The sequence below is a fragment of the Zalophus californianus genome, chromosome 2, assembly GCF_009762305.2.
Source record: "Zalophus californianus isolate mZalCal1 chromosome 2, mZalCal1.pri.v2, whole genome shotgun sequence".
Lineage (NCBI taxonomy): Eukaryota > Metazoa > Chordata > Mammalia > Carnivora > Otariidae > Zalophus > Zalophus californianus.
In genome coordinates this window covers 177,576,871-177,604,218 of record NC_045596.1, presented here as the reverse complement: position 1 = coordinate 177,604,218, position 27,348 = coordinate 177,576,871, and the positions used below count along the sequence as shown (strand labels likewise).

At 37.5% G+C, this 27,348-nt stretch overlaps 1 protein-coding gene across 1 annotated transcript in view; it reads left to right on the top strand.

Moving 5' to 3' along the window:
• The window catches only part of LONRF1 (LON peptidase N-terminal domain and ring finger 1), a 40,676-nt gene that overhangs the window by 11,010 nt on the left and 2,318 nt on the right, over nt 1–27,348 (top strand). The window contains exons 2-11 of the mRNA XM_027599064.2: nt 1,989–2,107; nt 3,091–3,213; nt 13,142–13,291; nt 14,355–14,595; nt 14,693–14,789; nt 16,032–16,146; nt 19,167–19,288; nt 21,776–21,934; nt 22,037–22,199; nt 24,874–25,026. Coding sequence (XP_027454865.1) covers nt 1,989–2,107; nt 3,091–3,213; nt 13,142–13,291; nt 14,355–14,595; nt 14,693–14,789; nt 16,032–16,146; nt 19,167–19,288; nt 21,776–21,934; nt 22,037–22,199; nt 24,874–25,026 — 1,442 coding nt within the window. The remainder of the gene's footprint in view (nt 1–1,988; nt 2,108–3,090; nt 3,214–13,141; nt 13,292–14,354; nt 14,596–14,692; nt 14,790–16,031; nt 16,147–19,166; nt 19,289–21,775; nt 21,935–22,036; nt 22,200–24,873; nt 25,027–27,348) is intronic.

Below are 27,348 nucleotides of genomic sequence, written 5' to 3'. Positions count from 1 at the left end.
AGAGGGGAAACTTTTTTCACTTTGGTCAGAGTGGAGAAGTGTGATACATCAATGACATTGGTGTTCTCGTATACTTGCTTCAGTGCTAACCCAAAGAACCTCTAATGAGTAGTGAAAGCATTGATAAAAGGATTTGATATTCAAAAGTTTTGAATGTGCAAGGCATCAAGTGTGATGCAATGGGAACCTGCTGTAAAAGAAAAAATTTGAAATGAAAAAAAGCCCCTAAGGGAACCAAGAATGGAAAGGGCTGCTTGCTGAAACGGTGAACTCCCTCCCTCTGAGATGCAAAGAAGGGGGGCTCAAGGATGCTGTTGGAAGCACCCCAGCTCTGGGTGAGCAGTCCTTAATTTGTCAGTGTTTTTTTTGATGGTTTTGCATTGACTACTCATTCTTGGACTACTTTGGCACGCACTGCTCTCAATTTTCTGAACTCCAGTTGTTTTTGTCAAATCAAGATTACACGATCCAATTTCACAATAAAATAAAATTTTCTAATTGGATTGTCCTCAAAGACAGGGATAAAATAAAATCTTTTGAACACCTATAGGGTCAAGTTTTGTGTCAGGACTCTTCATTCTTGATTGATGAATCATATTGAGCTTTCAGTTTCCATGTGTTTTTATTCAGAGATAATGGTTTCCAATTATATTACTTTAAGAAACAAAAGACAAAATATTCTAGATGTCTTTTTTATTTAGGAAGCATGAAATATTTTCTTGAAATATTTCATTCTTCTTTTGAACATTTTCATTGGTATAAATTCGAAGGAACAATATAGTTCCAATTCTTAATAAGCATCAGCTGAAAAAGGCCAGTCTCGTTGTTGAGAGTTATCTGTAGGAAAGCCATCATTTAAAAAGTAGTAAACCAGGGAGCTATTGAGGAGTTTTATTATAGTTGTTTTTTTTTTTAATGAGGCATTATGGGTCTTTATACCCTTTTCACAATGAATGCTTTATTTCATAAGTACATATTTTTGAAGGCTTCAAAGATGAATAGCTTTAAAAGAAGAGTCAGATTACTTTTGTCTGTAGATGTGCTGAAAATTAGTTTTTGGCTTAGACTTCTGATTTAGAATCTACGTACCTGTAACAATTGATGGTAGTATCACAGGTGATACCAGCTAACTGAAATTCTGAATGCCATTGGATACTAATTTGGTTTCTCAAGTGCAGATGTAGAGGATGGTAGTGAAATTATCAACAAAGCTTTTTCTCAGAAACATTCGAAATTAAATCTGTTTGGGGATGATCCAGTACCATTTGTGCTAATGGCAGGAATTAAAATTTTGACCTCTTAAATTGTCAACCCATTTCCTCCAGAATCAGGACCCTTGTATACCCTCCTAAGTTTGAGCCTTGGTCAGTCTTTGTTAGTGTGGAAATTCAGTGTGCACTAGTTGCACGTATGGTTGTTTATAAGTGAGGATTTAGAAATTAAGGTATACAAAATTAAGATTTACCATAAAGATGCAAATCTTCTAAACATCTAAGACCTGCTTTTCAAATCTGTATAGAATGCCCTCCCTATTTTAAGAAAACACTTTTCTTAGAGGTGATTATTCATATTATAAAATATGTCCAGTACTTAGAAACCATCATTTCCTATGCTAAAATTATCCACATATAGTCTTACAATAAAACTTCTAGATAAGGACGCCTGGGTGGCTCAGTTGGTTAAGCGTCTGCCTTCGGCTCAGGTCATGATCCCAGGGTCCTGGGATCGAGGTCCACATCAGGCTCCTTGCTGAGCAAGGAGCCTGCTTCTCCTTCTGCCTGCCTCTGTCTCTCTCTCTCTGATAAATAAATAAAATCTTTAAAAAAAAAAACTTCTAGATAAAATTCAACATGTAAGTGGGTTGCACCTATACTCTACTTTGGTGGTTATTAGCCAGAATCACGAAGTCAGTTCCTAATCTAGTATGTATTTTGTGGATTGGACAATAATATTTTAAAAAATAAACCTTTATAAAATATTTGTTTCAGAGCCCAGTGATGTGACTCTAAAAATTTACCGAGCGGAATCATATGCTGGTCTCCAGGAGTTTAAAGCAGCCATAGAAGATTTAAATGCAGTTCTCTTTCAACTGCCAAATTGGCCGGAGGTAAAGTTACTGTTTTACATTTACCTACATTTAAAAATTTCACCTGTAGGGGACATGCATTTCAGTTATGGTTATAAGTTTTAACAAAATAGATTTCTTGACTCTTTAAATAAAATATATAGAGTTCTAGAAATCTAGGGTTAGTATTTTGAGTGGATGGCTATCTAATAATTTTTAAATCATAAGAAGCCTTTGTTTCCTAACTAAAGAACAACCTGAATTTAAGGCACAGAGGAAAAAAAAAAATAAGAGACTTGAGTATGCAAAATTTCCTCAAAGAGATGAAACTGGTCCCACTGGATCCAAACTGAAAATTGTTGGAGGAGGTATACTGAGGGAAAGAGAGGAGGTCCTTCAGAAGTTGGAAAATGGGGACCAGATGAGGCAGTGATTTAATACAGTAAATAGGGACAAGGGAGGTTGCCTTGCCCATGCGCTTTTAAAAAAGACTTGAGGCAAATATATGTAATCAGTTTACTAATTTTTTATCAAATTGCCAAGGCAAATCAGTTCATGTCCCGTATATGTTCTTTAAGCTCGAAGTTACTATTTTGTATGACTTTTTCCCCATTTGAAACCATGCCTTTGAGGACAATATAGTAAGCATGCTCTAAAAATTATAAATTAATATGAAAAACAATACCAAATCCCATGCTGGCTTGACTGGTTAGTACAAGGCAAATGTATATTAAGAATAAGATGGAAAACTATCTGTATGGACAGTTTCAAAACTGTTAAAAAAGAAAGAATCCTCTGGATTTATTACTCAAGTGATATAATTAGAAATATGGTTTTGAGTCATTTTTCCATAAGTGCTTCTCCAGGCAAGTGTGTAAATATACCTTTGAAATGCTTTAGGTTTCTCAGAGTCATTCAGAGTTTCAAAATGCACATTTCCAAGCAAACCATTTTTTTTCTTGATACTGATTTTTCTCAAAAATAATTCTATCAGTAAAAGTTGTGTATTTGTGCTTTCATTGAAGGTCTACTTCAGGAAAGGAAAAGTACTCCAGGATGCTGGTTTTTTAGGTGATGCCTTACAGCTGTTTCTTCAGTGCTTAGCCCTTGATGAGGATTTTGCGCCTGCAAAGCTAGAAGTAGAAAAGGTAATCGGTTTACCAGTTATAATCATTGAAGGCAGGTCTAAGACACAGGTCTTTTTAAAAATGCTAATTAGAAACTTGGGGTAAGAACATAAGGAGTCCAGTGAGTCAAATTTAGTAGCAGTTTGACAAGTGGGTTTTCGGGGTCATATACTTAGCGTATAGAGTTTTTACCGAAAGCAAAAGATTTCATTTGCAGATATTTAAATGTGTTATTTTTGCTTAAATTTAGGTGTTTCCTACTAGTTTGTTTGGAGCCAAACTAATCATCCTTAATTGTTATCATGATATTCCTGCTCAGAAATTTTTTTTTTTTATTAAAGCCAAACTGGTATATAACATTATATAAGTTTCCACTTACAACATTATGAGAGATCACCACTAAAAGGCTATTTACCATCCGTCACCATACAGGTGCTGTCTTCCCCCATTTCACCCAACCCCCTTCCTCTTTGCTAACCACGAATCTGTGAGTTTTTGTTTTGTTCATTTCTTTTTTGTTTTTGTTTTAGATTCCACGTATGAATGAAATCATACCATGTTTATCTTTTTCCATCTGACTTATTTCACTTAGCATAATACCTTCCTGGTCCATTCATGTTGTCACAAATAGCAAGATAACTTTTTTTTTTTTCTGGGCTAAGTGGTAGTCCATTGTGTATGTATACCATATCTTTATTCATTCAACCATAGATGGACATTTAGGTTGTTTCTATTTCTCAGCTATTGTAAATAATGCTGCACTGAACATAGGAATGCACACGTCTTTTCAAGAAATCAGTGTATTTGCATTCTGAAGATAAATACCCAGAAGTGGAATAGCTGCTCAGTATAGCTCTATTCTTAATTTGTTGAGGAATCTCCATACCGTTTTCCATAGTGGCTTTACCAAGAAGAGTACAGGGTCCACTTTTCTCCACATCCTCTCCAAGCCTTGTTATTTCTTGTCTTTTTGATAATAGCCATTCTAACCATTGTGAGATGATACCTCATTGTGTTTTAGATTTGTATTTCCCTGATTAGTGATGTTGAGCATCCTGTTATGTTACTGTTGGCCATCAGTATGTCTTCTTTGGAAAAAATGTCTATTCAGATCCTCTACCCATTTTTTAACTAGGTTTTTTTTTGTTGTTGAGTTGTAGGAGTTCTTTATATATCTTGGATATTAATCCCTTACCAGATACATGATTTGCAAAAGTCTCCCATTCAATAGGTTGCCTTTTTGTTTTGATGATGATTTCTTTTGCTGTGCAGAAGCTTTTTAGTTTGATGCAATCCCATTTGTTTATTATGGCTCTTTTCCTTGCCTTTGGAGTCAGATTCACAAAAATACTGCTAAAACCCATATTGAGGAGCTTACCACCTATGTTTTCTTCTAGGAATTTTATGGTTTCAGGTCTTTTATTCAAGTCTTTAATCCATTTGAGTTAATTTCTGTGTATGGTGAAAGATACTAGTCTAGTTTCATTTTTTTGCATGTGGCTATCCAGCTTTCCCAGTACCATTTTTTGAAGAGACTTATTTCTCCATTGTATGTTCTTGGCTCCTTTGTTGTAAATTCATTGTCTATGTATGTGTCGGTTTAATTCTGGGTTCACAATTCTGGTTCATTGATGCATGTGTGCATTTTTATGCCATTATCATACTGTTTTGATTACTATAGCTTTGTTCTGTAGTTTGAAATCAGCATTGTTCTCCTTTCTCAAGATTGCTTTGGGTATTTGGGATCTTTTGTGATTTTCTACAATTTCAGAATTATTTGGTCTAGTTCTATGGAAAAATACCATTGGGATTTTGATAGGGATTACATTGAATCTGTAGATTGCTTTGGGGAGTATGGACATTTTAACAATAGCAGTTCCTCCAATCTATGAGCATCCCTGGAATAAATCCCATTTGATCATCATGTATGAACTTTTGCTATATTTTTAAATTTGGTTTTCTAATAATTTGTTGAGGATTTTTGCATTAATGTTAGTCACTGATAATGGCCTGTACTTTTCTTTTTCTGTGGTTTCTTGTCGGCTTGCTGGCCTCAAAATTATTTTGGGAGTGTTCCTTTTTCAATTTTTTGGAAGAGTTGAGAAGGATAGGTATTAAATCTTTGAATGTTTGATAGAATTCACCAGTAAGCCATCTGGTCCTGGACTTTTGTTTGTTGGGAGGTTTTTGATTACTGATTCAATCTTCTCACTAGTAATTGACTATTCAAGTTTTCTGTTTCTTCATGATTCAGTCTTAGGACTGTGTGTTTCTATGAATTTATTTCTTCTAGGTTGTCCAGTTTGTTGGCATATAATCCTTTATATTTTGGTGGTGTCAATCATAACATTTCATTTCTGATTTTATCAGAGCCCTCTTTTCTTTTTTATTTGACAAGGTTTTTTTTTTTTACCTTTTTTTTATTCTAGTATAATTGACATACAGTGTTACATTAGTTTCACATGTACACTGTAGTAGTGATTCAACAGTTCTATACATTACTCGATGCTTACCGTTTTACATGTATTCTGAATCCCTTCATCTATTTCACCCATCCTCCCACTCACTTCCCCTCTGGCAGTAACCCATTCTCTATATATAAAGAGTCTGTTTTTGTTTCTTTTTTTCTTTGTTCATTTGTTTTGTTCTTTAAATTCCAGATATGAGTGAAATCGTATGGTATTTATCTTTCTGTGACTGACTTATTTCATTTAGCATTATATCCTCTAGATCCGTCCGTGTTGTTGCAAATGGCAAGATTTCATTCTTTTTTATGGCGGAGTAATATTCCATTGTGTATATACACCTCTTCTTTATCCATTCATATGTTGCTTCCATAGTTTGGCTATTGTGAATATTGCTGCAATAAACATAGCGTGCATATATCTTTTCGAATTAGTGTTTTTTTTGTTTTCTTTGGGTAAATACCCAGTAGTGGAATTACTGGATCATACGGTATTTCTCTTTTTAGTTTTTTGAGGGAACTCCACAAAGTTCTTCACAGTGGCTGCACCAGTTTGCATTCCTCCCATAGTGCATAAGTGTTTCTTTTTCTCCACATCCTGGTCAACACCTTTTATTTCTTATGTTTTTGATTGTAGCCATTTGACAGGTGTGAGGTGATATCTCATTGTGGTTTTGATTCGCATTTCCCTGATGATTAGTGATGTTGAGCACCTTTTCATGAATCTGTTGTCCATCTCTCTGTCTTCTTTGGAGAAATGTCTATATATGTGCTGTCCCCATTTTATTTGGATTATTTTTGGGGGGTGGTGAGTTGTATAAGTTCTTTACATATTTTGGATATTAACCTCTTGTTGGTGTATTATTTGCAAATATCTTCTCCCATTCAGCAGGATGTCTTTTGTTCTGTTGATGGTTTCTTTCACTGTGCAGAAGCTTCTTATTTTGATGTAGTCCTGATAGTTTATTTTTGCTTTTGTTTCCCTTGCCTCAGGAGACCTACCTAGAAAAATGTTGCTATGACCAGTGTCAAAGACATCATTGCCAGTGCTGTCTTCTAGGATTTTTAGTTTTAGGTCTCACATTTAGGTTTTTAATCCATTTTGGAATTTAATTTTGTGTACGGTGTAAGAAAGTGGGGGGAAAAAAGGTGGTCCAGTTTCATTCTTTTGCACGTAGCTGACTAGTTTTCCCAATACCATTTGTTGAAGAGACTTTTTCCTATTGGGTATTCTTTCCTGCTTTGTTGAAGATTGATTGACCATATAATTGTGAGTTTCTTTCTGGGTTTTCTATTATGCTCCATTAATCTATGTCTCTGTTTTTGTACCAATACTATACTGTTTTGATTACTACAACTTTGTAATATACTTGAAGTCTGGAATTGTAATGCCTCTAGCTTTGCTTTTCTTTTTCAAAATTGCTCTGGCTATTTGGGGTCTTTTATGGTTCCATACATATTTTAGGATTGTTTCCAGTTCTGTGAAAAATGGTGTTAGTATTTTGATAGGGATTGCATTAAATCTGTACATTGTTTTGGATAGTACAGACATTTTAACGTTTGTTCTGCCAGTCAGTGAGCATGGAATGTCTTTCCATTTCTTTGTGTCATCTTCAGTTTCTTTCATCCATGTTTTATAGTTTTCACAATACAGGTCTTTCACCTCTTTGGTTAGGTTTATTCCTGGTACCTTATTGTTTTTGGTGCAAATGTAAATGGGATTGTTTTCCTAATTTCCTTCTGCTGCTTCGTTATTAGTGTATAGAAGTGCAACAGATTGCTACACATTGGTTTTGTATCTTGCAACTTTACTGAATTCATTTATCAGTTCTAGTAGTTTTTTGGTGGAGTCTTTAGGGTTTTCTATAGAGGGTATGAAGTCCTGCAAATAATGAATTTTAATTCCTCCTTACCAATTTGGATGCCTTTGTACCTTTTTCTTACCTGATTGCTGTGGCTAGGACTTCCAGGACTAAGTTGCATAAAAGTGGTGAGAGTGGACATTCTTGTCTTGTTCCTGATCTTAGGTGGAAAGCTCTCAGTTTTTCACGACTGAGTATGATGTTACCTATGGGTTTTTCTTTTTTTTTTTTTTTAAAGATTTTATTTATTTATTTGAGAGAAAGAATGAGAGAGAGAGAGAGAGCACATGAGAGGGGAGAGGGTCAGAGGGAGAAGCAGACTCCCCGCCGAGCAGGGAGCCCGATGTGGGACTCGATCCTGGGACTCCAGGATCATGACCTGAGCCAAAGGCAGTGGCTTAACCAACTGAGCCACCCAGGCGCCCTTAAAGATTTTATTTATTTATTTGAGAGAGAGAGAGAGCATGAGAGGGAAGAGGGTCAGAGGGAGAAGCGGACTCCCTGCTGAGCAGGGAGCCTGATGCGGGACTCACTCCTGGGACTCCAGGATCATGACCTGAGCCGAAGGCAGTTGCTTAACCAACTGAGCCACCCAGGCGCCCACCTATGGGTTTTTCTTATATGGCCTTTATCATGTTGAGGTATGTTCCCTCTAAACCTACTTTAAGAGGTTTTATCATGAATAGATGTTCTACCTTGTCAAATGCTTTTCCTGCCTCTATTGAAATGATCATATGGTTTTTATCCTTTCTCCTATTGATGTGATATATCACACTGATTGATTTGTAAGTATTGTCCACCCTTGCATCCAAGGAATAAATCCCATGTGGTCATGATGAATGATTTTTTTAACGTGCTGTTGGATCCTGTTTGCTAGTATTTTGTTGAGGATTTTTGCATCTGTGTTCATCAGATGCAAACTGGCCTATAGTTTTCTTTTTTTGTATTGTCTTCATCTGGTTTTGGTGTCAGGATAATGCTGACTTCATAGAATGAATTTGGAATCTGTCCTTCCTTTTGGTTTTTTGGAATAGTTGAGAATAGATATTAATTCTTAGTTAAATGTTTGGTTAGAATTCCTCTCTGAAGCCATCTGCTCCTGGACTTTCGTTTGTTGGGAGGTTTTTAATTACTGATTCAATTCATTGCTAGGAATTGGTCTGTCCAAATTTTCTGTTTCTCCCTAATGCAAGAGCCCTTGTTTTTCTTTTTAGTCTTGACATTTGTCAGTTTTATTAATGTGTTCAGTGACCCAGCTCTTAGTTCTTTGATCTTCCCTCTTTTTGTCTGTATTTCATTTATTTCTGCTGTGATCTTTATTATTTCCTTTCTTCTAGGACATTGGGCTTTGTTTTTCTTTTTTCTAGCTTCTTTAGGTATAAAGTTAGATTATTTGAGATTTTTCTTATTTCTTGAGGTAGACCCCTTAGAACATCTTTTGCTGCATCCCAAAGATTTTAGTACATTGTACTTCTGTTTTCATTTGTCTCTAGCTATTTTTTTTTAATTTCTTATTTGATTTATTTGATGGCCCATTTGTTGTTTAGTAGCATGTTGTTTAATCTCCACATTTGGGGTTTTTGTTTTTTTTTTTTTCTTCTCCTTGTACGTAATCGTTAGTTTCATACCATTGTGGTTGGAGAAGATGCTTGATATGATTTCAGTATTCTTTAACTTGAGGCTTGTTTTGTGGCCTAACGTGATCTATTCTGGAAAATGTTCCATGTGCACTTGAAATGTTTGGATGCAATTTGGATGCAGTGTTCTGTATATATCTGTTAAGTTTATCTGGTCTGCTGTGTCGTTTAAGGCCAATGGTTCCTTGTTAATTTTCTGTCAGGATGATCTGTCCATTGATGTAAATGGAGTGGTGAAGTCCTTCATTATTATTGTACTACTGTCAGTTTTTCCCTTTATATTTGCTTTATATATCTTGGTGCTCCTATGTTGGGTGTATATATGTTTATAAATATTATGTTTTCTTGTTGGATCTTGTTTGTCATTATGTAATGCCCTTCTCTATTATTGAAGTCCTCGTTTTAAAGTCTGTCTTGTCTGTTATGCATATAGCAACACCAACTTTCTTTTCATTTCCATTTGCTTGGAACATCTTTTTCCATCCATTAACTTTCAGAGTGTGTGTGTCCTTACTTGTGAAGTGAGTCTCTAGTAGGCAGCATATAGATGGATCTTATTTTCTTATCTGTTCAGCCAGCCTGCATCTTTTGATTGGAGAGTGTGGTCTACTTGCATTTAGAGTAAATCTTGATAGGTATGCGTATATTGCCATTTTGTTAATTATTTTTTGGCTGTTTTCATCATTCCTCTCTCTTCCTTTCTTCTCTTTCTCTATTAGCTTGTGGTTTTATGGCTTTCTTTAGTGTTATGCTTATTTTCTCATTTTGCATATTTACTGTCAGTTTTTGCTTTGTGGTCACCGTAAGGTTCACATATAACTTCCTTTGTATGTAATGGTCTGTTTGAGTTGATAGCAACTTAAATTTGAACACATTCCAAAACTACATTTTTTTCTCCCCCCTCACCTTTTATATTTTAAATGTCACCTTGGACATCTCTTTATTTTATGTATCTCTTAACCAATTATTGTAGTTTTAGTTAATTTTACGATTTTTGTCTTTTAATTTTCATACCTGCTTTATAAGTGATTGATCTACTTTATGTTTTCCACTGACATGTTTACTTTGATATATTTTCTTCTTATTAATTAGTTCCATTTCTTTTCAGTTCAGAGAAGTCCTTTTAACATGTCTTGTAGGGCCAGTGTAGTGTGATGTATTCCATTAGACTTTGCTTGTCTGGAACACTTTTAATCTTTTTTTCAGTTCTGAATGACAGTCTTGCTGGGTAGAGAATTCTTGGATGGAAGTTTTTTCCTTTCAGCCCTTTGACTAGGTCATGCCACTTTCTTCTGGCCTGCAAAGTTTCTGGTGATAAATCTGATGGCCTGTGGGATTTCCATTTCATATAGTAAATTTTTTCGTTTGCTGCTTTTAGGATTCTGTCTTGAAATTTTTCTTTTTCCGTTATAATGTGTCTTGGTGTGGATCTCTTTGGATTCATCTTCTTTGGAACTCTGTGCTTTCTGGACCTGGAAATTCTGTTTTCTTCCCCAGGTTAGGGAAGTTTTCTGGCCCTTTCTCTTCTCACTTTGGGACCCCAACTCAGGAATTTTTATTGGCCTGTGTTTTGCTTTTAAGTTCCAGCCTAAGTTTTGCTTATTTTCATGGTTGCTCATAGTATTGCCCCAAGTTGTTCTGCCTTAATTTTCTCAGTAATCCATATACCACTTTCCAGAGTTTGTTTTGTAGTGTGTTAGTAGATGTAAAGAAAAAAGGGAGGAGTTCTCTGGCTAAATGACTTTGGGGAACGTTGGGTTAAACCAAGTTAAACAGGTTTCTTCAGAAGTTCTCAGAGGTTTTGCTATGCTAACATGAGAGTAGCATTCAGCTTTCGTCAAACATATTCACAGAGCATCCGGAAAGACTAGAGTCTTTGAAAAAATTTTTTGGAAAGTACCCTGGTATAATTGCAGTGCCATCATGGTGCTCTCCTCAATATCCACAAAACATGACTGTTATTTATCACCTTTATAGTGTTTTTTACATTGTGGCTTTTTGTCAGAATCACCTTGGGTGCTTGGTAAGTGTAAAGATTCCTAGACTTCACCACAGACTGTTGGAATTAGAATCTCTGCATAGTTTTACAAGCACGCAGGGAGATTCTTGTGCACTTTGAAGTATGAGAACTTTGAAAATTTTCTCAGATCCCCAATGCCTCATGAATACAGCTAACATCAGTATATCCTCCATGAGGTTTGTTTGCATATACATTCTAGCCCATTGATTTAACAAAAAATTGTTCACTATTGTGTGTATTCTGTTTTACATTTCTTAGTGGTATCTCCCTGGGGACACGGCAGACTTTTTAAGGGCTTATAATTTTGCATTTTCCCTGCTACTAAATATCCTTACATTTCTGTAAATATTTAAAAATTGACCTTTAATAAGGTTAGGTGAATGCAAAACAGCTGATGCTTTGAAATATTTTTCTCCCAATATGCTGTTTGTAAATTGTGGTATATTTTACATATAATGCGTGGATTTTACAGTCCAGTCTTTTGGAAATTATACATCTGTGTAACAGCACCCCAGTCCAGATGTAGAATATTTCCATCATGCTGGAAAGTTCAGTCATTCCCTTTTCAGCAAATCCCCTATATCTCTCCTCCCAGGCAACTACTGTTTAGATTTTTATTACCATAGAGTAGTTTTGCCTATTCTAGAACTTCATGCAAGTGAAATCCCACAACGTGTACTCTTGTGTCTGGCTTTTTTTTTGCAGAACATAATAGTTTTGAGATACATCCAGCAAGTTTTTATTTTATTGTTCACTAAGCATTCCGTTGTAGAAACATACCACAATTTATGGTATTAGTTAGTAGTGATTTTCATTTGGGTCGTTACCAGTTGCTGCTGTGAACTAACATTCTTGTACCAGTCATTTTGTGGACATATTTTTCTATCTCTTTGGTAAATACCTACTGGATCTGCTGGGTTCTAGAGTACTTGAGTGTTCAATACTTTTTTTTTGAAACCAGGAGAAATGTAAAAACACAAATTTTAAAATGTTCATTAAAGGGGGTGTTGCTTGAGCTCCTACCAGATATGCACTTTTATTTACATTGAATATATCTTTTTATTTACATTGTAATGATTCACGAGTAATCTCGTTTTTGTGAGTTTGAGAGATAGTACAACTGAAAAACCAAACTTCTGAATTTAGACTTTAAGAAATGCTCTGCTGTTCATTTAATACAGCTTATTTGATGATCAAAACCATTTGAGTCCTTCTCATTTCCTTCTAGCCAGGTTCTTCCCCTAACTTAACTACCGTTTTTTTGTTGTTGTTGTTATTGGGTTTTTGTTTTTTTTTTTAGCGTTTAGATGTGTAGATGTATTCCCGATAGAAGCACCCAGAAATTGTAATACAGTAGCTGCCTTTCAGGTTAATCCCCGCTATATGGGACAGCTGCCATACGGTGCTCCCATCCCAGAGCTGGGCAGTGGTAGCTGCCCATGCAGGTTCCTTGTTCAGTGAGAAGCTAAATTCAGTATAAACACGTGGAATTTTAAGAGTGTTGTAGTTAGACAAGTTCTTTAGTTCACTTAAACACTTTTTAAGTCCAGCCTCACAATCTACTTTGAGGTGGGAGAACTGTGAACCATTTTGACAGGATAGGACTCACTAAAGTTCAGAGGTAAATATTTTCTACTTCTCTTAAGAGCTCTTCTTTTTACAATCCTTCATTAAAAAGTCAGTTTTTATTTTGGGTACCTTCTTAGCTTAGTCGTCTAGCTGCTCTGATGCCTGCCCTTTGAATTATTTCTTTGAGGTGATCTGACCCCCATTTAAGGCACACCTTGGTATTACAAGACTTTTGGGATGATTTGGCAGTTCTGCTTATTACTTAATGTCTTCTTCCTCTGCTCATTAAAAACAATGCTATGAATTTTCTAAAATTTTGTAAATATTAGATAACTTTAAAGTATCAGTAGCCAAATATTTTATATTTTCCATTACTTTTATAATATTTCTTTTACAGATTTTATGTGATTTATTATCACCTGAGAACTTAAAAGAAGGCCTGAAGGACTCTTCCTGGAGCTCTTTGCCATGTAGTAAAAACAAACATTTTGGTTTTCCTTCAGTAACGGAAGAGTCTCACTCTGCCAGTGAGCTTAGTCCAGAGCAGGTAAGGGGTGAGAAAAGATTTTCATGGGTTTAGTCCATCTGGTTCTTTACACATTATGATTTTCACTTTCTTCGTTTGGAGTACTAGAATCTATTTAGGCACTTTTTTTTTGTTTTTGCTAGTGATTTTTTTTTATTATATTATGTTAATCACCATACATTATATCATTAGTTTTTGATGTAGTGTTCCATGATTCATTGTTTGCATATAACACCCAGTGCTCCATGCAGTACGTGCCCTCTTTAACACCCATCACCAGGCTAACCCATCCCCCCCCCCGCCCGCCTAGAGTCCTGTTTGTTTTTCAGAGTCCATAGTCTCTCATGGTTCGTCTCCCCCTCCGATCCCCCCCTTCATCCTTCCCCTCCTGCTGTCTTCTTTTTTTTTTTTTAACATAAAATGTATTATTTGTTTCAGGGGTACAGGTCTGTGATTCAACAGTCTTACACCTATTAAGCATTGTCTTAATTAGATTTTATCTGTAGCCTTTTATTTTACACTTTTATGTAAAATATTTGTTCATTAATCACAATTTTTTTTAAAGATTTTATTTATTTATGTGAGAGAGAGAGAATGAGAGATAGAGAGCACGAGAGGGAAGAGGGTCAGAGGGAGAAGCAGACTCCCTGCCAAGCAGGGAGCCCGATGTGGGACTCGATCCCGGGAATCCAGGATCATGACCTGAGCCAAAGGCAGTCGCTCAACCAACTGAGCCACCCAGGTGCCCCATTAATCACAATTTTAGTTCACCCGGCATATCAGAAAACTTTGTCTTGTGGAAAATATAGAACATGGTATTTATTTTAGTTGCCCCGGTTGGAACAAGTATATTAGCATAACTGCGTAAACCTCATTGTAACATATCAGGTTGACTTCTAGGGCTACATAATTACTGGCAAAAGTCATTTATTTATCAGGGTTTTAGAATTAAAAGTTGGTGTTCTTAACTGAACAGTAAAATGAACCTTATGAGACACTGGAATTTCATTTCAGTTGATTCTTGGTGAGAGCAATAAAGAATAGTGAAGAAATACAGACACCCTTGTTTATTATATTTTTGTAGAACGAAGAGGTACCAGAGGTCACGTCAGAGCTTATCAGAGGAAGCCTAAACCGTGCTTGGTCAGCACAGGCTATACATTCAACAGAAATGCCTGCCAGAGAGGACTGTTTAAAAAGAGTGTCCTCAGAACCTTTGCTCTCTGTTCAAGAAAAAGGTGCTCTGCTGAAAAGAAAATTGTCTCTTTTAGACCAGGATGTGATTGTAGATGAAGATGGAAGAAATAAGCTTAAAAAACAAGGAGGTAAAAATGTCACTACAGTCACAGAGAACACATTTACTTGTTTAGAATGGTCTTTAAACTTTTTCCTAAAGATAGTCCTGTCTCTTTGTTTTAATAGAAACTCGCAATGAAGTCTGTACATTTTCATTAACTTCTGGTCACATCCCAGAAGAATTAATTGATGTCTCAGATTTTGAGTGTTCTCTCTGCATGAGGTAAGTATGTAAAGTTTCATAAATGAGGAATATTTTATATTAATAAAATAGAGAGTAGATAAAGGTAATCTAATAGGCATTGTAAAGTGACAGAATACTGGACTAAATCAAAACATAGAAATACCTTGCACATCTTGGGCAAATATCTTAATCTCTGAACGCTCTCGATTTTTCCTGCTTAGAAAGTGGGGTCAGTATTTGCATAGCCTACGTTGCAGGTGGTGTAAGAATCACGTGACTTAAATATAAAAAAGTGTCTAGGAAATTGGAAAGTACTGTGGAAGGTACACATATTACTGAAATGTAGATACATCCATGGTTTCAGATTTGGGTCAAAATTCTAACAACATGGTTGTGTGTATATGATTCTGTCTTGTTTTTATATCTTAACTATAAAATCCTTTTTAAGTAGAATTGGATAAAGATTTCCATTATGCAGAATGCCTATAATTCTAGAAGACCAATAGTTTTGAAAGAACATTTTCCACCTAAGTTGTGGTGGAGTCAAGGGAACAGTGCATGGAGAGTCAGGAGACCTGGTACGGGCCACATCAGGCTGGTAGGAATTAGCTGAGTTCCGAGCAGGTCCCCTACCTCTGCGCCTTGGCTTCTTCATCTGTGAGGCGAGGGCAGGAGGCCAGATGACTTCTCAAGTACCTATGTATCTAACAATACTTCTAGGAAATTCAGAAGTATCATGTTTCAGGAAAGAATTAGAGTGTAAGTAAAATCAGTTTTTTTCTATATTGTTTATTACATATGGTGTTAAGTCTAATATTTAAGATCCAACTGTAAGGTTTATTGGGTTATTCTTTTTAATGAATTTTCCATAATAAGGCTTTTATAAGCATATTAAGAAGCCATTTTAAAGTGATGATAAAATAAGAATCTATACAACTAATAATTGTGAATATTTTGCATTATTTCTTTTGCACATAGTCTCCGAAATCTCGTATTTTACATTTATTGTACTTCTCAGTTTGGACCAGCCACATTTCCAGTGCTCAGTAGCCCCATGTGGTGAGTGGCTGTTCCATTAGTCACTATAGTTTTAGGCCCTTGGCAGGGCACCCCTGTTGATGAGAACTTTTAAAAGGTTCAGGAGGGCATAATTACATTTGTCACTGCCCCTTCCTTCCTCTCCTGCCCACTAGACCCTCCTTCCAAATAATGGTTCCATTATTCGCTTTTTCCAGTGGATAGTTTAATGTGTAAACTAACAGGTATTTTGGTTGATTTCAGGTTGTTTTTTGAGCCAGTAACAACCCCTTGTGGACACTCATTCTGTAAGAATTGCCTTGAGCGTTGTTTAGATCATACACCGTACTGTCCTCTTTGCAAAGAAAGCTTAAAAGAGGTAAACATTTTATATTTATCTGTTTATTGTTCTTAAGCTTGGCAACATTGATTTCTATTTGGCCACAGAAATAGTGATTATCATGTTCAGAATAAGTTACATTATGTATGCTACGTGACCAAGAAGGATAACGCTTCATTACACAAATGCTAGTGCTGGAGAAATGTGAGTTTAGAGAGCACAGGGGAAAGTAGGGTGGTCCTGGAGGCCAAGCCCCATGTACTTATTTATTTATTTATTTATTTTTTTTTTAAAGATTTTATTTATTTATTTGACAGAGAGAGAGAGAACAAGTAGGCAGAGAGGCAGGCAGAGGGAGAGGGAGAAGCAGGCTCCCCACGGAGCAGGGAGCCCAATGCGGGGCTCGATCCCAGGACCCCGGGATCATGACCTGAGCCGAAGGCAGCCGCTTAACCAGCTGAGCCACCCAGGCGCCCCCTTTATTTATTTTTAACAAGGTGGGGGATGGCCAAGTACCTGGTCTAGAATTGGTTCCATTTTAATGATGACAGTATTGGGGAAACCCAACTGCCCTGTCTTCCACCCTTAATAATAGCCTAGATTTCAGCCTTAGGCCTACCCCCTTAAGGTATGGACCAACTCTGTCCAATAGAATTTTTTGCATTGATGGAAATGCTCTATATCTGTGCTGTCCAACATGGTAGCCACTAGCCACATGTGGTAATGAAGCACTTGAAATGTGGCTAGTGCAACTGAGGAACTGTATTTTAATTAATTCTCATGTAAGTGTTCACATGTGACTGGTGGCTACTCACTGGTGGCTACTCTTTGGGCAGCCCAGCTCTAGAAAGTGGTATACTGGACAGAAGAGAGGGAGGCACAGCTTCCTACACCCCTTGTATAGTCAGTGGTCAATGCTAGTAACCTGTGTTAGGGAAATAGCTAGATCTCAGGTGCATATCTTCTGTAACCAGTGGGAAGACAGTATTCTCCCAGTCCTGCTTGGGTGACTGGAGCCCCTGTAAGGTGAGGTAAGCTCCAACTGCAAGGATAGCATTGATCAGGGAGAGTGATCCGGTCTCTGTGGGTGACAGGATTGCTTAAAGAAAAAAGTGCCTTCCAAATAATGAAAAATTGATAAGACATTTTGCAATTGAATGTACATAGTTATTTCCTATGTAGAAAATACAGCTCTGTACAGATACCATAATAGCATATGTGTATTATTACATTTGATATGGGTCTTACATAACAAGACAGTATGTAAGACATAAAACCATGTACAGAATTTTCACAAAGAGTTTGTTAGTTACATTTCAGCTGATATACTTTCAGGTGAAGTACTCTAATCATGCTGTTTTTCCTGTGTTTCCAGGTTTTTAGATACTCTGTAGTATATTTATTATGTTTTTTCTCAAGTTAGTAATTAGATACATGGCTTTAAATGTAGAGATAGCTCACCTTAAAAAAATGTCTAGAGTTTGAAGGAAAACAAAATAAGCATATTATTTAAAAATACAATTAACATCCTGTTTGAAAATAACTTTTTCCTGTGTCCTAAAGATACCCTGTATAATAGGTAAAATCTAATATATGTTTTAAAGAACATATTGATGTGCTGTATAGTTTTACACTTTTCCTACTTGTTATTTTGTTTTGCTCATTTTTTCATTTGAATGTATTTTAAAGATAGGATTTTTATAGCAGAATAGTCCATTGGTTTAACATTTCCCTAATGTTGAGTATGTAAGTGGTGGGTTTTTTTTTTTATATATATACTATGCTTTGCATCTTTGTTTCCTTAGGATAAAATTTCTGGAAGGTTGAATTACTAATCAAAAGTCGTATATTCATAAGACTCAAAACCAATTGCCACGTTGCCTAGGTCCCCCAGAAATATTGTACAAATTTAGATTCCTCTCGGTAATGTAAGAGAGGTTGTATTTCCCCAAATTTAATACATGAGTATTACACTATATATTATTATATAGAATATGTAGCCTCATGGTTTTCAAAATGTGTTCCCCTTCCCCTGGGAACTTGTTAGAAATACAAATTCTCAGACCCTACTCCAGAGCCACTAAATCAGAAGCTCTGGGCTAGGGCTCAGCAATCTGCATTTTAACAAGCCCTGATTGATGCTAAAGTTTGACAACCACTCCTATTACCCGTTTCCCAACCCCTCACATTCCCTCTTCCTCCTCCTCTGTTCTTCATCGGATAATGGCAAACCCTTATTTTTGCTGCATCTGCAGATTAAAAGTATGGCTTCTCTTTATCTTGTGATTGTCTCCCAAGAGTTGTTCCTCGCTAGTTTTAAGAAATTTATATTGGTCATTGTTCCAAAATTCTGTACACACACTCTGACTTAGTCCCCAGCCTTAGGCAGTTTTTATCTGCAGAAATAGAATGTCTCCTTGTCCATGTAATATAATACAGTGCAGGGTGTGATAACTGCCTTTTATGTGGTAAAGGCGGTAAAAATGGGCTTTGTGGGAGACAGAAAAATAGTTAAGGCAGACTTTGTGGAAAAGGTAAAGTTGGAGCCAGACCTTGCAGGATAGGCAGGCTTCTCGGAGGGAGAAGGGTGGCTTTTAGCAGTTTTTCCCGAGTGTTGAGGGAGTAGTACAAATATACCATTTTATATAGAGTGGGGGGCTGAGTGATAGCAAGTGACAGTGGAAGGAAAATCTGAAAGAAAAATGATCTGAAAACTCTGCCACTGAAATCAGGAACCAAAAAGGGAATAGTTTTGCTTGTGAGGAGCGGGCAGGGCAGGCCTGACTGTTAAGAAGGAATCTGTGGCCACAGCCAGACCAGGGTCTTGTGCACAGGGCGCAGTTTCTGCTGCAGCCGTGTAGCCTGAATGGTCTTGGACACAGCCTGGGCAGGTGGACCTGTTTAGCGCCATCCATTGTCATCTTCCTTCCCCCTCACCCATTCATTCAGAATCGACTGTGTAAATATGTAATTAAGGCTTTACTCTATTCAGTTCAACTGTTTTGCCTGTTTTATACCGTAGGAAAAGCACTGGAATGTAAAATAATATTGTCTTTTAGTATCTAGCAGATAGGAGGTACTGTGTCACACAGCTGTTGGAAGAATTGATAGTGAAGTATCTGCCTGATGAGCTGTCTGAGAGAAAAAAAATATATGATGAAGAAACTGCTGAGCTCTCACAGTAAGTTTCTTCTCATAAAGTTAATGTAATCCCCGCCCTTTGACCCAGTAAGGAGAGACCTCCTCCCAGCAAGCTGGATCCTGTCTGGAGTTCAACCCAGTCTAGCCAAAGGCGTATTTTAAACAAATCCTGGTCAGCTAACCCCCTCTCCTCAACAGACAGAAGTCTTTAGAAGTTTCTTTGGTAACTTCCAGATCTTCCACTGGAGGTTGTCGACTCAACTCTGCCCCAAGCAGGTTTTTAGGCAGAGGGGGTATTTCCTACAGTGACTTCAAGGCAGTGGACTGGGAACGGAGCCCTCAAGTACCTTCGTTCCCCCTAAGGCAGGGCAAGAAGGGGGTTGAGGAGAAATGGCCTGATTGGCAGGCACGGTAGCCAATTAGAGGCCGGGAAGGGGGTGGGACCTTGAGGCCTGAGTCTGAAATTGGAGTGATTTAGGGGCCAAATTCTCAATTAGTGAAGATTGTTGAGTGGTAGCAGATTAAGTTAGTGTCAGGAGGGAACTTGGGGATAGAGTGGTACCGCTGCTGTAGACCCCTCTAAAGAGCGAGCACACAAAGGCTGGTCGGGGCTGGGTAGATTGGACCTGCTTGTGTTCTGTATTCTTTCTTCCTTGTCCTCTTACGTTCTTTTCCCTTCGTGTCTTTCCCTCTTGCTCCAGTCACACGAGTCTCTCTCAATTTCTTTCCTAGGTGTTTAATTTCTTAACTCTTTTTCTTTCACTCTAAAAGAACAGAATTGCAATTTTCACATGCTGTTTTTACTTAATACCCTTTGTTTCCATTACATCTCAAAATACATTTTTTCTTACTTTCTAAGAAAAAACTGTGCTTGCAAACTTAGTACATGTCCACTGACTGTCTTCACTGGGCCAGTGGCCTTCCACAGACGAACGATTTCCAATCTTCTCTTTACCGAAATGGATACTGATTTGTCTTCCATGGGTTTTATTGTATGATTTTAGGATAGAAAATATTCTGATATGAGGATTATGAACCTTTTTGATCAACACTGCAAAAAGCTGGATATAAGAAAGCCTCAGATACATTTTTGAAATTTTAAATATAGTGACACAACCAGACTCTGCAGAAGAGTGGAATCTTCCAATGAGAGATGAAGTAGTCACGGGAGGGGGACTGAGTGTGATGCAGGGAAGTTGGAGGGAGTCTTGCTGCTTTTTTTTAAAGGCTGTTTTTTTAAAAAGGTAGCTCATCCCCTGGTACTTAAAAGTTTTCCTAATTAATAGGTATACTGTTTGTCAACATAAGAGCTGAAAGAAAACCAAATAGGGTGCTCAGTGATGGTAGAACACACATTTTTAAAAGAGGAACTAGCACTTGTATTATGAAATATTACTTTTACATAATTATGTCTTTTTGAAAAAAACCTAGAAAATACTGCAAATGAGCCTGTAAGGGGAGGGGAGGAGGGAGGTCACAATCTATAAATACATTTTAAACAAAAACGGGATCATTTTATTCATGTTAGTCTATAATCTCCTTATTTTGTTCCAAGTCAACACGTATAGATCTTTTTTTTTTAAAGATTTTATTTATTTATTTGAGAGAGAGAGAGAATGAGAGATAGAAAGCACGAGAGGGAAGAGGGTCAGAGGGAGAAGCAGACTCCCTGCCGAGCAGGAAGCCCGATGTGGGACTTGATCCCGGGACTCCAGGATCATGACCTGAGCCGAAGGCAGTCGCTTAACCAACTGAGCCACTCAGGTGCCCAACACGTATAGATCTTTTAATGAAAACACAGTGTTTCATTTTGTGTTTATGTCTATTTTACTAGTCCCCTCTTCTAAGTTTTGGTTACTGTATACAATGTTACAGTAAACAGTCTTAAAGTGCTTATAGAATTATTTCTAGAAGTTCAAAGGATATGAACTTTTTAGTCTTTGACGCATGCAGCCAGATTCTTCTTCAGCATGGTTGTACGGTTTCAAACCACTCTCCACACTGCCAGTTTTTCCCACAAGCTTGCCAGAACTGGGCGTTGCCTTTATCCTTCTTATTTCCTGCCAATCTGGCAGTGAAAATTAGTTACTGAGTTATCTGTTTTTTGATAGTGCATTAAAATATTTTCAAATGCACTAAGAATCTTAAAGATTTGCTTTTTGTCTATTGTGGGAGCTCATTTTTCCTTCTCTAAGAGTATTTTATGCACAAAAGATTAACTGTTATGTTACATATATTTTAAAGATTTTTAATACAAAATACTAATTATACTGTTTATTTGTAAAGATAATTTAGTTCTATATAATCTGGTATCTTAAATTCAGATTTACTTTTATAAGAGGATCACAGATTTTTAGTATTAATATTGCATCTGTGTGAGCTTAATGAAGGAGATGCTGATTCTTGTTCTTGGCAAAAATAAAAATCACCTCATTTAGAGCTAATTTTTTATGTTAATTTATAACGTTGCAAGCTTCACTCATTTTAATGTTCTGATGTGTGATAATGAAACTTCTTTGTTCTTCAGCTTGACCAAGAATGTTCCAATATTTGTTTGCACTATGGCCTACCCCACTGTGCCTTGCCCTCTTCATGTATTTGAGCCAAGATACAGATTGATGATACGAAGAAGTATACAGACGGGAACCAAACAGTTTGGGATGTGTGTTACTGATACACAAAATAGGTATGCTTTTTTTGTACGTAAATATTTTTGTTTATATTTGAATATTGAGACCTTGCATGCTTGTTGCTTGAACTTTGATATTAATCAGAATTTCTCTTTTAGTTTTGCAGATTATGGTTGTATGTTACAAATTAGGAATGTACATTTCTTACCTGATGGAAGGTCTGTGGTTGATACAGTTGGAGGAAAGCGGTTTAGGGTTTTAAAAAGAGGAATGAAAGATGGATATTGCACTGCAGACATTGAATATCTGGAAGATGTTAAGGTATGAAAAAATGCTTTTTTAGCACACTCTGGTGTACTCTGCCCTAGGCACTGTACAGGCATATAGGCTGGTATTTTTCCAGGCACATAAAACAGTTCTTCCTATCCGAGATCCTCACTGCTACTTAAACAGATTAGCTCCAGGTTACCTTTTGCTTATCTTGCTCTTACTCACTGAGAGTTCCAGGCAAACTTGGGTGTCCGGAATGTAGATCTTCATTTCTACAGGCTCTACACCCAGCATGGTCCTAGAAGGATGTGGACATGGTGAGCACTTAACAGCAGTTGATTGAACTTTCAACCCATCTAAATTATGAAAGCTGCTAATCCCTGCCCTTTTTAATTAAATTTAGTAGCCAAAAGTGATACAATCAGCAGATTGAAATGTGACATAAATGTAAATACAAAATCCTTTAAAAACTGTTCTATATGTGTGTGACATAACCTTAATGATAAAAGAGACACAGTTGGGTGATGTGTTCAAAGTCTAGGACATCACTGAGAAAGTACCATCACTATACTTATTGGTGATAGCTTACCTGGGGAGATTTGTTGTGATAACCTTCTTAGACAGGGTTAATGTGGCTCTCTGATGTTTCCAGTATCTAATTCACCATCTGCAATTAGTTTAGGTACCAAACTAAAGGCAGTTTCGTTTGGAAGGACATTCTAAAACCATTGATCTCATGCTCCCACTGTTCATAGACTTATTTGGGCCCTTCATTTTAATCGTTTATTGAATGCTCACATTAGGCACTTCTACAAACGTAAGCTCATTGAATTTTCAAAACTCAGCTAGCAGATGAGGAAGGTAAAAAAATGTTAATTTGCCTAAGATCCTATGGGTAGAGTAATAAAAATGACTTAAAGCGAGCGCTCTAGCTCCCAGGTGCTGTGCTTTATCATTATGCTCTCTTGCCTCTCTGGTAAACTCAGTCTGATATCGCCTGTCCTATCTTATTATTAAGATGCTATGGGGACACTTTTCTTTTGGCCTATGGCACAAAGTATTGTGTGAGTTGAAATTCTGAGCCGATTGATATTGTCTGTGCCTCAGGAATGCTTGGTTAATGGAATCATGTGCTAAAGGCAATATTCTTTGTAAAAGTAATGCCCCATTTTAGCTTTTTGTAAGTTTACATCTTCACATTTGGATTTGATAACAAAATCCCTTGAGTATATGGCTAACCCTATGACTATATATAAATATGGGACAATAGAATAGCATATTGAAAGCATTATGGATTTGATGTTTAGAAACAGTTCTCTGTAGTCTTGGGAATGTCTAATAATTTTTCCTCATCTTAATGCCTCATCTATATAATGATTTCTTGTCTCTTCTGGAAAAGCTTCTCAATTTTCTTTTTTTCCTTATTGTAGTATTTCTGTTTTCTGTGACTTCTACTGAAGTCTTAAAGTTCTGCTTGCTTTTAGCCAGCTCTGTTTTCCATCTCAGGCACTTAGCCTTTTTGTCATTTCTTGTTTTCTGCAGCCCCTGGTTTGTTTGCTTGAATTTTGGAAAGGTGCAAAGTAGTTTTCTTTTTTAATAGTTTTAACAAGTCACAAGGTTATTTCTAGCTCCTGTCAAGACCAGTGTGTGTTAGCAGGGGACTGAATCTTACATAGTCATTCCAAGACCAGAATTCAATTGTATGGTTCCTCCACCTTTTTATTAACAGAATTTACCAGTTTAATCGTTTTTAAGTCTATAGTTCAGTGGCATTAAGTACATTCACATTGTGCAAAAAGCAGGTGCTTTTTAGTTGTATTTTTCATTTCAAATCTTTCACAAATAAAAAGTATGTTTTCAGAGTCCCTTTGTTGTTTTTATAGTGAGTCATTCTAAAAGTATGAAAGGCTGAGTCAGGCCTGGTATTTGTTCAGATGAGTTAATGTATGTGAAATTCAGCGCTCCCTGGCATGGAGCGAGTGGGATAGAAGTGTGTGCTAAAGAAATCAATGCAAGATGGAGGAGTTAATGCTCTATTTTCTCTCCCATGTTCTGTGAGGCCTCACAGGGGATCTTAGGCTTCAAGGCTGATGCATTTAATTTTGTGTTTGCAATAGTCTGCAGGGTGCAGGGAGGGATGATGGAGGTAGCCCCAGCCTTGGCCTTCACAGCAAGCACTTCATTGTGGCATAATTTATTCTCTCTTTTGATATACTGGTTTTAGTTTCTTGTTTTAATCCAGTTCCCTGGTACAAGGTGTCATTATGCTTGTTCTCCATCCTATTACTGCTTTCTGCCATGTTATCTCTGCCTTAAACTTCCCCCCAGTCTTCCCTTTTATTGCAGCAACTGTATTCCTTCTTGTTCTGCCATTTTCAAAAGCCATTAATCCATAAAGACAAAAAGGAATTCCAAATTCGTGTAGACCTTTCTCCAAGAACTCACTCTCAGGAGTCCCGCCCCCAGCTGGGGGCTGTTGGGAGGGTTCTGCAGTATTGCTTTGCTTCTTCGACAAGACGGCATGGCGCTCAGCAGGTGCTGCTTTTGTCTGGCCACGGGCACTAGGTGAGGCAGAAACACATAATGTATATTGTGTAATACTCTGATCCAGCACTGAAATAGGTATTGCCTGTTTTTAAATTTATATTATTTTTTCATTTCTGTAGGGTTAGGGATAATGGACAGGAACACTAGACACAAGTCTGACTGACTGTTGTGTTTCTAGGTTGAGAATGAAGAGGACATCAAGAATCTCAGACAGCTTCATGATTTGGTATACTCACAAGCCTGCAGCTGGTTTCAGAATTTAAGAGACAGATTTCGAAGCCAAATTCTTCAGCACTTTGGCTCAATGCCTGGGAGGGAGGAAAACCTTCAGGTATGATGGCTTTGATATTGTTTCCAAAAGTCTCACTTTTTTTTTAAATAAACTCAAATTAGTGGATTTTTAAGTTTTTGTTTTGTTTTGTTTTCCCTTTTGCACAGCATTTCCTTTGTCCCTGTTGTCTGTAAAATCATGACCATATTCTCCAGAGCAGTGGTATCCACTACAATTTGTATAGGAATGGGCAAGGACAGAGTTGTCAGCTGAGGTAGCTGTGAGCGCACAGAAGGAGAAAGCCCTTCATGGGGGATTTGCCTGAAAGAGGGATAAGGAATGAAAGGTGGAACATTCTAGTAAAATGGTACCCACCTAGTAAATCATAATTAAGAGACCTAGTTGGCCTTGGAGCCAGTCAGCTGTTCTTTGACAGTTGGGAGAGGTCTCATTTTCTGTACTTTCTAGAAGTCTTCTTTCATCTCCAACTTTTTTCCTTGCTACTTCAATTCATTTGTGTCTCTTTCCATTTAATACTTCACTCCTCAGGAAACTATTGTTTTGATGGTCTTGCTCAAGTCCTTCGGGTTTAAGTTTAATGTATAGAAGGCACTTTCTGTGCAAGCCGGTCTGTGCAGTAGGTACTGTAAGACGCACAAAAAGAAGTATCCCCATTCTGGAAAATCGGATAGATCGATCCATCAAAACGCTAACTTTTAGAGCTAAGCGTTTTAATTGGGATAAAATGTTGATGGTCAGATGGTAGATTTCATAATGGAATGGCTGTAAATAAATAGATGAAGATGGACACCGCACCTCATTCTGGTTTTCAAAGGCTGGCCTAAGTCTGTCTGAATCCCAACTGAATCCTTCAACAGAACTTGAAATTCTAACATCAGACTATCTCCGAATTGAGTACTCCTTCTGTGTTCCCATCCTAGCAGTTGCCACACATTTGTTTTATCCTGGCTACCTGAATCTGATTAGACGTGATCGAAATAGCCTTTGATAATCCTAAAATCGAACAAGTATATTTAAATGTAAAATCTCAACCTTACTTTCACTGAATTATTATTCAGTCCTCTAGCACTGCTTTCTAGTAGTATTGTTGGGAGTCAGGACTTAGGAAAACAAAAGCCCCACGCTGTATAATCCAGGCGGCGGTGGTGGGGTGGTGGTGGTGGTTTATTGTAAGATATAGAGTTGACACAGCTGTTGGCAGAGCTAGAGGAGTGAAGATCAGGGACATCACTGATGGGAGATGGGGAACCTGCCACCATAGATCTCAGCCTGACACAGTGAAGCACCATCTTCTCAAGAACTTCCAGAGAAGTTGCTGTAATTCTTAGGCCGATTAGGGAGGTACCCACCAGTATCAGTCTGTAGCAGGTGGTTAAGAATTCTCTAGAAGGTTTCTGCAGATCTTCCAATACTTTGCAATAGTTGGCAGAGAACAATGGTTTCTTCTCTTCCAACTTCCACATCTCACCAAAGTATGCGTCTCCTTAGCCAAGTCTAACCCAGAACCCTGTGAGGGAATGGATTCTGGGCAATGTTTCTGACTGCTCTGAAATGCAAGAGGGAGGGGGGAGTGATGCTGAGAACAGAGAGTCCACAAATACAGCAACTCTAGTTTGATTCTAGAGGGAGATTTTAGAGGGATCCCCATTGATCTCAGGAGCTCCTTTGGTCAATCTGAAACCTCGGGTTCCAATAAAAAGCAATCAAGTGTGCAATAGCAGTGGCTTAAAAATTCTTTTGTATAAATTCCAAGTTCTTTCAATAGCCACTAGACAGCCCTTGCAACATCAGAAGGACTTCTTTGCTGGAAATGTTTATTTTTCAAACAAAACTAGACGCTGAGACCTTTTCTTGTATCTTGCCTAGGATTCCACAGTGCTTTGAAGGCATTTTTAAATATCGATTAGCTTAATGCTTTAAATATGTATTTTAAGAAAGTAGTTCCCAGTTAGGACAGTTTTGTGCCTGCGGTCCATTGGGGCAGTGTCTTATTCTTTGACAGCTCAACTGCTTTTTCCCTTGCTACGTCACTCCTCATGTAGTTGGAGACAACTTTCACTGTCACTGCCGGGAAGTGCTACCAGCAGCATCTTAGTGGATAGAGGTCCAACATCCTGCTGAAGAACGTTCCCACATGTCAGCAGCCCGGAACGGAGAAACCCTGCCATAAGGCAGCGTGGGGCAGAGGAAGGAAGGAAGGCTGGCCATAGAGTCAGGTCTGGGTTTCAGTCTTAGACAATTTACATTTCTGGTGTTCTGTTTCCCCATTTTATAGGGGCTTAATAGCCTTCCTAACATGCCTATTAAAAGAATTTGAGGTAGGATTGGACACATAGTAAAGTGCTCAATGAAGAGTAGCTT